This window comes from Macrobrachium rosenbergii, chromosome 9, assembly GCF_040412425.1.
Source record: "Macrobrachium rosenbergii isolate ZJJX-2024 chromosome 9, ASM4041242v1, whole genome shotgun sequence".
NCBI classification, from domain to species: domain Eukaryota; kingdom Metazoa; phylum Arthropoda; class Malacostraca; order Decapoda; family Palaemonidae; genus Macrobrachium; species Macrobrachium rosenbergii.
This window is the reverse complement of record NC_089749.1, coordinates 1,916,393-1,928,483: the sequence shown is the minus strand read 5'-3', so window position 1 is coordinate 1,928,483 and position 12,091 is coordinate 1,916,393. Positions and strand designations below refer to the sequence as shown.

Sequence of the window (12,091 nt, the reverse complement as noted above, 5' to 3'; positions counted from 1 at the left end):
CTCCTGCTCAAAGTGCCAAGCACCCGTTTCCAACCGTGGGTCTCCTAGGCTATGCAGCTCTCCTTCAGTATTTACAGGCAAGCTCTCCTACCCTTTTTTGGCTCTAGCTAGCCCTGGTCTCGCCTACCTCAACCTTCCTTGATGAGGAGCCATCCAGATGACAGACCTAGGCTCCCCACAATGGTGATTTCCTCGTCTTCTAGGAAAGTACTCAAGGAGATTGAAGTTTGGTTTTCTGCTAAGAGGGAGCAAGGTAAGGCTTCCTTCATCTTTCCACAATCGCGCTTAATCCCTAGGAATTTTCATTCCTACACCACTGGCGAAGCTCCTTCTTCCCAACGCTCGGTGTTCTCATCGGCAAAAATTATGTTTTTCATCAGTAGAACTTGACATTATCCAAGACCTCTTTGAGTTGCTTGAAGCTTTCAGTTTCGTGGAGTGGATGGTGAGAGCGCTAGCCAAGAAAATGGCAATGATTAGTTGGGGACTTCACCTCTCACTGGCTAGGAGTCCTTTTTCGTGCAGACAAGACCATTAGGGATGGCTCTCTTGAACTTGCGGCTCTTTTCTCTTTGGAGGTTTTGAAGAAAAGAGATTTATGGTGCTCCCTTCCCACTAAAGGAGTCACTCAGGCCCAGAAGTTGGACCTCCAATAGAAGTTGACTTCTGGCGCATTCTTCCAAACGCCCCAAGGATTCATCTGCGTTTGTTACTAAGATGGTCTTTCCTCTCCAGCTGCATCCCTTTCGTGGGAGTATGCCCAAGTCCAGTCTAAGACCCGCTCCAATCTGCTTCTCGGCCAGAGCTATAAAGAGGAACTCAAGTCTTTGCCCAAGGAATGAGGAAGAAGTCCTCCATGCACAAGTGGGAGCCAGTCTTCTCAAGTTTTGGGAGAAGTGGAGTATCAGAGGGACAGAACAGTGGATTGTCAAAGTTCTGAGGGAGGACTACTCCATTCCGTTCATGGAGAGCCCACTTTAGTCCCTTCCCCCATCATTTTGATGGCCTACTCAAGAGGCTCGGAAAAACATTCATCCCTTTTGGAGGTCTCCTCTCTCTCTCGAAAGAGAGCCATAGAAGAAGTCAAGAACATTCACTCAGAGGGCCTCTACTTCCATCTGTTTGTAGTCCCCAAATCATTTTTTCTTGCTGTATATTTAAGATGAAAATATACTGTTATTGTCAGTGTTTGTGTGTTTTCTTTTAAGTACTTTCAGAGACTGTTCTACAGCCTGTTGGATAATGAAAAATTAGATTAACTTAATGATTCTTAGCTGATCTCAAGCTCAGGAAAGTATGTCAGGAAAGGTAAAACACTTTAATTACAAAAATTAGTTCCAGAAAAGAAACCTCTGCTCCCTAACAGCCTGTAAATTACACTACTAATGATTCCAAGAATACAAATTCTGGTAAAAGAAACATGAGAGGAGACAGAGTGTTGGCATACAATTTCACAGTGAGATGGCAGATGTGTTAAAATTGAGAAGATATGTGAAAGAATGATGAAGATTCAAAGGTTGACTTCCCAAGCAAGCAAAGCTGCAGGACCAATATGAAGTTGGTGTAGCATGTATTCCAGTCCTGCAGCTACTTCTTGACCAGGACAACTGATGACAGTCACTTCTCCAGGCCTGTCCTTCCATGTTGTACAGTACTTTGGTTACTTTTGGCAGTATTACTACAGTAAGAATGCTGCTTTTGTCAAGTTCTGTATCACACAGCTTAGAAACAGTGACTTCCATGTTGCCAGGTTCTTAGAACTGGAAGGTTGACCTCAAAGTCCACAGTTGAAAGAACCTGTAAGCTAATGCCTCCCACTTTTCCCTCATAGGGTTTGTATATATGGCATATACAAGTTATTTAAAATGTTTTATTTTTGTTGTGAGTTATGGACGTCACAATTTTTTAATAACCTACTGTTACTATTGCCCATTACAGAGATTTTACTGGGAAGCAAAGAGTTGTGGTAATTGCAGTATTTGGTAAAAGCACCATTGACTGTGGAGGATGTAAGGCATCAGCCTTGGAGTTGATGGTAGGTCGTAAGATCTTCAACAGAGATTTGTGTCGGCCTATTGCAGTTGACAGTGAATGTTTGGTAAGTACATATAGGTGCAATTCTTCACTTGCTATAACCATTTTCATATACAGCACTATTGTATTTGTATCCTTACAGAAACTTGTGGTATTTTGTTATGTTGTTCTAGATTCCATAATAGTTCCATTCATTATTAATCATCACATTTTACATGAAAATACAACTATGTTACAACAAACCCATCATTTATATTAGCCCCAGTTTATGAGTTTATATGAATCTTAGACTCCACTCTTGAATAAAAATATGAAATCTGGTTGCTGACTGGATAGTTTCACTGCATATGTGCCCCATATATCATGGATTCCTGTCACAAGAACCTCTTTTCTTGCATGCCTACCAATCACTGTTCCCTTACTCAAGGAATTTCATTATTTTATCATCCTTCTAGATCGTGATTAAATTTTAATGATTTTGTAAGAATTCTTGTTTTCCATTTTCACTAAAGTATCATGGCAAAATTAGTAAAAATATCATTAACTTTAATATGTATCACTTTCCTTGTCTAGTGAGATTTTTTCCCCCATATTAGGCCTTTTTTGGAATCTTTTATGAGGAAAATGTACAAGCACAGTACAGTATTTTCACAAAACAGTTGCATGCATTACGTCTTGGATGACTTTAGAAGAACTATGTGCTGGCTTGGCAGTGGCACAGGTGCAATCGTGGTGACTTTGGAAATTTGCTCAGTTGGATACAGAGAGCTATTTGATCATGATCTTTCAAACATTGAACTGATCCGCCGGAAGTGCCCAAGTTCCGGTGGGGTATGTGCTTGTGTGTGTGTGTGCGATCTCCCGTGGGATATTTATGAGAGAAACAGTGATTCTCACTGGGAGACTGCCTCGATCTTGAGTGGCTGATATGTGCTTTTAGCCTGTGTAGTGTTTAAAGGAACCGCCACTATGAAGATACATTATTCATGGCCATAGAAAAAGTAAGTAAGATCGCCCAGTGACATTTAGATCTTTTCCAGACTTTAGAGGGAAAACCCCCGGTTGAGAGGCAGTGAAATTAATTGATGTCTACATGATGAATTTTCCCATTGTGCATTTTTCTTTTTGGGATATTTATAACAGTTAACTCCATTTCAGGTTTTTTTTCTCCTTACAGGCTTCTTTTAGACAGGACCTCGCACTTTGTCAGATCCTCTCCTTTAAAAAGTGGGGGTACTGTCATTGGCTCCAAGTATTAGGCAGGAAGTATTTCTTAATACAAGCCTATTCAGGTTCTGTTCTAAGCTCATGATCTTTAGACGGTGACCACTTACATTATTTTCATTACATGAATTTAGGAGGACCTTAATAATGTCTGTGGTAGAATTCTCCTAGCTTTCAACGTCTCTATTTAAGTCTTAATAGCATAAGAATGATGTTTATTTCTCTGTTATTATTTTCATCAAGTTGATTATTAGGACCCGATCCAGAAAAAGGATTTGACAAAGGAAAATCTATTTCTGGAGAGGGCCCGTTACCCGGGTGACCCACTCCCTGTTATCTCTTCCTCCCATGGTAAACTTCATTCTAGTGGGGTGGGTGCTAACATGGAATGCGGCTAGTGTTGCTCTTGTATACAGTCCGCGAGTAGTGCATGGCCTGTATCGGGCACCTCTCGTTGGGACTTCTTTGACATTGGGAATCTCTATAGTGATAAGGTTCCGTGTTTTGTAGTTCAACACCCTTTCCACTCCACTCCATCTAGTGGAGCTCGGCTTGGGTAGTAACCCAGCATTTCATTTAGCTTTCTCTGGTATCTAGCAACGGAATTACCTAGAAATAAGTGCTGAATGGACTTTTTCACCGGGTGACACGGGCCCCTCTCCAGAAATAGATTTTTCCTTTGTCAAAATCCTTTAATATGTTTCTTTCAACAGGAGTTCTCGAGTTTTGTCCTGAGAGGACGAATATTTTGGAAGTGGTGTTTTTACTCTTACATACTATATGACATATATTGTGGTCTAAAAGAATTATGACCTCATTACTTTGTGTGATGACTAGGGTGTTATTCACTAGTATGCTTGGTATAGAATTATTTGGGAAACAGTATTTCCTCTAGTTATGTTTTCCCATGATAGGGGGCGTTAATCACTCCATTTCATGACCATAGCTTTTGCTGTTACTTTCATTAAATTTGTCAATAAAGTCTAGTTTTGTACGTCAGTATTTAATTTCAGTAGGCCTTTGTTGTAAAGATAGATTAGTGAGAGAAGTCAACAAAGGAGAAGGGATATGCTGACCCAGGGATGAGCCACGGCTACCACAGACATCTTAGAGAAGTAAGATGATTGATTCTGTTCTTAAAACAGATAAAGCAATAAAAGATGGCCCTGTTTGACCTGGGAACAGGCCCATTAACAGTGGTTGGCAGTGGTGTTAGACATAGATAGATAAATAGATAGTTAGGGTTACACTTCCGAAGAGACATATTTTAGTAATTCTAGTATTGGCATCTCAGAATAAGGTTTTGTTGGGGTCAGCGATTCAGCGTAGGAAGCTGATGTTGTGAGTCGCGCTTGAATCAGTCTTTTTCTTGAGGCGACTCTCTGTGTGTTTTAATGATGCATCACAAGGCACAGGGTTTTAATATGGGTATTAATAGGGCGTTAGTTCATTTTGGGGAGTGTTTAGGTATATATAATGGGTATAGTGTAAAGTAATTGTAGTATCTTGGCTGCTTGTGTGTGTTGAAACGCGAAATACGCGAGTGTTTTATTTTTTCTCTTCCTGTCTCTGTCTGTGGTGAGAGAATTCCCACACCATTAAGCAGAGGCGTATGTAAGTGTTATTATCTTTTTTTATTGTTAATTTAATGTCAGATTGGATTTTTCATTGCATTGCAACTATAATCGAGCGGTGGCTGTAGTGACGTCATCGCCTGAGTGACATGTCAGTGACGTTATTAGTTTGGGGGGAGTCTCTTGCCTTCTCTGCCGTACCCTCATGCAGTGCATTTGAATTATGGGCGTGTCTTATATCTTTTGTTTTGTTTTTATATCTACAGAGGGAGGTTCCACAAACGGTATAAAGACGATGAAAAATCCCTGAAAAACATCATCAAGGAGCTCATCGCCCCCACCGACTCTATGAAAAATGTGCAATTGATTATCTACTATGCTAGCAAGAAGACAAGCAGTCTTATTATGAAGAATAACCCCGCCCCTTGACAGGAACCGCTGAAGAAGACCAACGTGGTGTACCGGTACAAATGCCCTTCGTGAGGATGTCCTGCGACCTACATCGGAATGACCACCATGCGTCTTTCAAAACGGATTTCCTGTCACGCCCAAGAGGGGGCCATTTTCAACCATGCTAGAGACGCTCACAACCTTCGTGTCTGGCGTAGTGATATCAATTGCATCTAAGTAATAGATCAAGCCCCTGACCACAGAAGACTACGGATACTAGAGGCACTGCATATAGGAGCAGAAAAACCTACCATCAACAGTACACAAGAAACCTATCTGCTTCCGACAGCATCACGACGCCCTATCGCAGCGCCCCCTGACAACATAACTATCAGAACATCCCAGCAAGACGTTGAGAACAGCAGCAATGAACAAGACCCTCCTGACGGAGGACGTGACCTTAATGAAGCTATAAATGCACTCCTCCACAGGGCACGTCTTATGAACCATAGGGCATCGCAGAGCAACCACTACGCTCTGAGATTAAGGCTGAGAAACCGCCAACCAATGGGAGAAGACCAAATAAAAAATCAGCGCTCTCTCGACCAACCAAAAAGCAGACCGTGAACAGCGGCCCCCGCCAACCGCTGACATAAAAAGCGAGAACACAGCTACCACGCCATTCAGCTCCCACCTGAAGAAGGAAGAAGGCCTTCTGAAACATGTCGTGATACCTACGATCCCAGAAGCACTGACGACCCCTGCACTCATTTTTGGACCCCACCCTCGGAATTTCCATTACCCTCGAATTTTTTTTATATTTTTTTAAATAAAACCTCTACAATGAACTTCGGCATTTTACTTAATTCTGTTACTGGAGAAGAAAAAAGACTAATTAGAAAAGTTGAACGAATAATCTACAAGATTAATGCAACCAAGGCTGCCATCATATTCAACAAATTATTATTATTATTATTATTATTATTATTATTATTATTATTATTATTATTGCATTGGCACTATAAAGTAGTAATATCTCTGCTTAATATAGATTTTTGTAATGAAGGTTTAATTTCAACAGACTGGAGTGGAAGGTTATTTTGATGCTGATCGCAGAGTTGTCTACTTGCACTTGACTGGTGCTTATGATGCCTCTGCTCTTATTTCATCCCTGGAAAAGATGCATCATCTGCTACAAGAAAAGGTATGTTTTAGAGCTTTTATGTCATATGTAAGTTTTATATATACAACTTACCCAGTAATTACATTAGCTAGAGTTTCTCTTGCTTCGGCAGCTTAAATTAAAAAATTTGCGGGTTAGCGCTTCAGTTTAGTGATGGTGACTGGTCTCGCCAACTAACAAGAGTATCAGGAACTACTTGGCAAACATTCGTCATTACGTTTCTGCCGACATTCCAGTCACCACAGAGCATTTTTTGTCAGCTTGTTCTTAAATTTGCCGGTCAGAGACCAGATTTTGGTGATGTTTTATCGCCAGTTTCGGGAGCCTTCAAGCTTACAGCATTCACGACAGTTTTTGATTGTTTTGTTTAATTTGTTATATTTCACAACAGTAGCGAACTCATAATCACTTGTTAAACTACCGACAGCGTAGTTTAACCGACAATTTCGCCTTTACCGGTGAATGTAAACATTGTGTTCGTTGCCGAACCAGTAACATGATTTTGTTTCTTATCTGCAAGTCTCAGTCTTAATTAGAATATGAGACTTGTATGTATGATGATACTGTGTGTACTTCGTCTTGAATAGTGTATAATGTGTTTGCTACCAAACTGAATTTCCTTTGTAAAGAAATTTACAGTTTTGCATTCGCTGCCGCTTCTTGAGCGTAAAATATTAATGTTGCGTTATCTACCCGATATTTTCGTTGTTGAAAGGCATAACTATAAATCTCAAACGTGTGACAGGAATTGAGACGTAGATATGATGGTATTCTGTGTACTTCATCTTGGTCCGTAAAGGTTTACTTTCCTTTTCCGAGTAGTGTAATAAATGTAACCTTGTGTTCGCTCCAGACCGATTTTTTGAGAATGAAATGCACCAGCGAGTCTCAAATAATGTTTGATGAGTATTGAGATATGTATGTTAAAAGAATTGAGATATCTGTATAATGGTGCTCTGTGTACTTCATAAATTTGTTCTTAAAAAATTAATTGAACATATTATTACACTTTCCTTTGCAGAGAACTGATAAGTGTAAGGGCAGGAATACAGTGGGAAAGAATTGTGCTCATTGTTTTGGTTACGACGTGCTTTCGGAGGATGACAGGAATTGTGAAGAGCTACACATTTTTTAGCTCCTTCTACAAGCGCCCAGTAGTGCTCTCCTGCTGGAGCTACTGGCTCGACGGCCGCCAACTGCAGAACGCTCGGAACCTACTCGAGCTACTGGCTCGGCGGCTGCCAACTGCAGAACGCTTGGCACCTGCTCGAGCTAATGGCTTGACGGCCGCCAACTGCAGAATGCTCGGCCCCTGCTTGAGCTACTGGCTCGACGGCCGCCAGCTGCAGAACGCTCAGTGGCAGCTTTCAGGCGCTTTCTTGGCACCACCATTGGTGCTTATACCGCTGTTGGGCAATTAGGCGCTTCACTTCGCTCTACCACTCTGGCGCCGCTGTCGCCTGCCACCAGTTACTGGTACCCTGGCACCATCTAAGTCATCTCTCTCCCACTGCTAACCTTCCTGCCCATTTTAATGAGAAATAAATTTATATCTTTGTCTTGAATAAGTCCACTGGTGTCACGAAACATAAAATGAACAATTATATCTTACCGAATACAAATAAACACTTTTATATCCAAGTAATAATCCAATAACCGTTAATCACCAATCCAGGAAACACACTGGATAAAGAAAACTTTATTGTCAAAGTAAACAATATTCGGTCATCCAAGGACCATGAAACAAACCAACAATACTTAAATTACAAATAATTAGTCACTCCATCTAGTGACTGAAAACAATCATACATATTTAAGGATACACACTCCATCTAGTGACTGAAAACAATCATACATATTTAAGGATACACACTCCATCTAGTGACTGAAAACAATCATACATATTTAAGGATACACACTCCATCTAGTGACTGAAAACAATCATACATATTTAAGGATACACACTCCATCTAGTGACTGAAAAGAAAATCAAATACAAAATATTAAAGAAATATACAACGGGAACCATAACACTGGGTAAATATATATATAAAACTTCATTTTATTATAAAAATGTCATTTTTGTCTGTGTGCACTTTCAAAATGAATGTGTCATGTAGTAAGGTTGATCACAGAACATATAAACACATTAATCATCAAACATGTGAATCTTTAGATAGCAATTATACATAATTTAAATAAAGTTCACAACACTTGTGAAACTACTAACCCATTTGGCAGACATTTTGAAGCAATTTGTAGTATCAAAAATCTAACGCAGCACTCAGGTACAATAAAAAGTACCAAATTATTTACAATAAAATTTGATAAAGTTGAGGACATGTAATTAAAAATTTGCTATAAATGAACTAGAGGTTTTCCTTGACATACTAAAGTGTTGCATATGATTTGCTAACAAACTATTTTGTATGTCCCGCTTACAGTTTTATTAGTAAAAAATACTTAGTGTAAAGAGTGATAAGTTTATTGTTTAACAAACATCAAACACCTGTTATCCCAGTGAAGCAGAAGAAGGATAACAAGTCATATGAGACAGAGAATCACTCCAACTTATCGCAAAACTCCATCGGAAACTCACAGCAGTGAAAACTGTTTTTTAACTGCTTAGTGCTTGTTTTTTATGTAATGCGTAATGAAAATGTTTTAAATTAATATGCTGTGTTGCTTTCTCATTTAAAAGTTTTAAATAAAGGAAAAACTACAAACATAATTTTGATTTTGTTTTAAATGTTAAAATACATATCCAGTTCTTAAACTAACAATGACTTTTATTGAAATGTATTAGAAATCTTGATACACTTAGGAAGATCGATACTTTATTGTCTGGATTTCATTCTGTATCAAAACAAGGGAGGTAATCCAATCATTTCAAGTATCTCCTTTTATAAAGAATGATACTTGTAACAAATTGCAGACGACAGTCCCATGGAATTCATTATACAGTAAATGATCTTTACTGTAATGTATCAATTTTCAGAACAATTGTATGCAGTAAAGTCAGTACTTAGAATTATTAAAAATAATGTTTCTGTTTCCAGAGCAAGCATTATTAAAAATAATGTTTCTGTTTTCAGAGCAGAACTTTATGCAGTAAAGTCAGTAATTAGGATTTTTAAAAATAGTGCTATAAAGGCTCTCCCAAATTATTGTTAGGAGCTGGTGTAAGCATTGAAATCTGATGGATCTGTGCTTATTTGACATTGAGGGGAATGCATTGCTATGATTTTTCACTTATGTTTTCATAAACAAACCCATTACTTTGGATCAGTTGTCCCCTAGTCTCTTATTAGTACCCCACACATGCTCCAGTCACTGTGAACTATGACTCAGACTGCCACCAAAGGACTGGTAGAACCCAAATGCATGTAGTGCTGGCTGGAACTGGAGGATTTTTTTTTCTTCTTTTGTGACATTTGAAAGTCTGTATGGACATAGATAAGGCTGTTGTAATGGGTTAGTGTATAAAAAAACTCTCTTAATTAAAAAAATAATGCCCTTACATCAGTGTTTTTTTATTGCAGGGATTCCTTATGGCTTGGTCAAGTTTGAAGTTGGCATATGCTAGAAGCTTGCTCGTCCTTTTCTCAGTGTCTCATATTCTGCTGCTGTGTCACCCAACACATGTCTTTGACATCAGTTATATTCATCCCTCGGACATTGGATACTGTATACAGATACAATAGTAATTTATTAGTAATCGAGAGTCTCACCATACTGCAGTCCAGTGAAGTAAATGCAATTTAGATATTAAAAAATGCTTATAGGAATTTTAGTACTGTATCAGAAACTTACTAATCATAAATCTATGAATATATTCATGTACAAAATGTTCCCATTTTTTCGACTGTTTACTGAGACACAAGATGGTAGTATCTCCACTCATGTACTATCTAGAGCCATCAGACAGTAGCCTTACTTTTTGTGAACATGTCGTGCTGGTAACCACAGGTATTTGTTTCACACAAAATTGTTATACTAGCACCAATTGGAAATTAGTTTTTTTATTAAGTAACTTACCCAGTTATTACTTAGCTAAGAGTTTCTACCCGAACAGCAGCTTAAATCTTGAAATTCGTGGTAGCAATTCTTTTGTTTTGTGTAGGTGACAAGACCCCACCCACTTTTGGGGTAAGATAGAGGAACAACTAAGCCAATAGATCAATTTGTTTCTGCTGCTAATATCATCCACACACTGTGTTGACTAAGCAGCTTGGTTTTGACAATTGTTGTTTCTTCCTACCTGGTGAAGTATTCTTTGTATGATAGCCTTCGGCATTGTTTTTTTTCATGATCTGACTTTGTTACTGATTGTGACTTTTAGCTAGTTAGTATGTCAGATACTAGCTCTTCTAGTTTCTGGTATTTCAGCAAAGGCTGCAATACCTGGTTAACGAAAATAACTTATGACTCTCATACCCTGTGCACAAATTGTAGAGGGCTAGTTTGCACCATTGATTTGACATGTGACGAATGCAGGGATTGGGACGAACGTAAATGGAAGACCTTGGCTTCTCGTTTAAATAAATTAGAGAGAGATCGCAAGAGGAAGGCAGCCGCTAAAGCTGGCGAGAAATTAGCTAGTCAAATGACTCTTAAATCTAATGATGTAGATATTCCTGCTGTATTTCCTCCTGTTTCCATATCAGTCCGATACCCAGACCACCTACTGCTCCCCTGAATTTCACACTTCCGAGCCCGGACACACAGCATGGAAAAAATTTGATCAGAGAATCAATATGGTGGTAGGTATAGTGGCCCAATTATGCATCGATGAGTGCCCTTATGGACAAGCTCGACAAGAAAAGTGAAAGTGAAGTGTTAGTGAAGGCAGTGGCTGTTTGTCCCACTGATTCTCTTAGGCATCAGTCACTGCCATACTCCCCTGAACCAGGGAAGAGGCATGCCGTTAGCCCAAGGGAGGTCAGTAGGGTCTGCCCACAAGCAGTCGTCCCCTCAGACCAGCCTTTTGCGCCAAGAGACAGCCACTGGAAAGGCGTCTCGGATGTACGTCAGCTCTCGTCTAGTTCGAGGGATTCTTCGCCATACAGAAGATGCCAATGGCATCTTCCTGACGAGTCATGCCCATTGAAGAGGTATTCTTCTTCCAAGGACCAAGCTTCTCATCTGCCCAGCAAAAGGTTGAGGGAGCTGTCAGTCCTCAGCCTTCTTGCAGTAAGTGGTACAGTCCTGAGCACTTCTTTCCTGGATGTCAGGAACGAGTGTTTAGTCACTTCTCTTCATTTAAGAAGTGTCTTCTTTCTGACTCCAAGCACTCTGCTTCTAGTCTGAATGAAGTTCTTCGTCTAAGCACCCGGATTCGGCTGAGCGCCCCGTACTTAACGAGCGTTTTTCATACGATGAGCTCCCAGTAGCGGCCGAGCGCCTTTACATTACCTGAATGCCTGCCTGCAGTTAAACACCCTGACACAGTTAAGCTTCCTGAAGAGCCCAAGCTTCCCGAATTGCCCAAGCTTCCTGAAGCATCTGAGTGTCCTGTAGCACCCAAGTTCCCTGATGCATCTGCTTGCCCTAAAGCCCTGACACATCAACATGCATCTACTCCTCCGCCTGCTGCAAGTGCCTCGGGGGAACCAGCCAGTATTTTGATGTCAGCTTCTAAGCTACAAGCGCCAGCTTCGTCCAGTTCGGCGACGAATTGTCAGTC

The 12,091-nt window shown here is 40.0% G+C and overlaps 1 protein-coding gene across 1 annotated transcript in view; it reads left to right on the top strand.

Annotated features, from left to right (window-relative positions):
* Positions 1–10,109, top strand: part of LOC136842141 (nonsense-mediated mRNA decay factor SMG8-like) — a 29,524-nt gene extending 19,415 nt beyond the window's left edge. The window contains exons 3-5 of the mRNA XM_067109501.1: positions 1,939–2,098; positions 6,304–6,426; positions 9,948–10,109. Coding sequence (XP_066965602.1) covers positions 1,939–2,098; positions 6,304–6,426; positions 9,948–10,109 — 445 coding nt within the window. The remainder of the gene's footprint in view (positions 1–1,938; positions 2,099–6,303; positions 6,427–9,947) is intronic.
* The last annotated feature ends 1,982 nt before the right edge of the window (positions 10,110–12,091 follow it).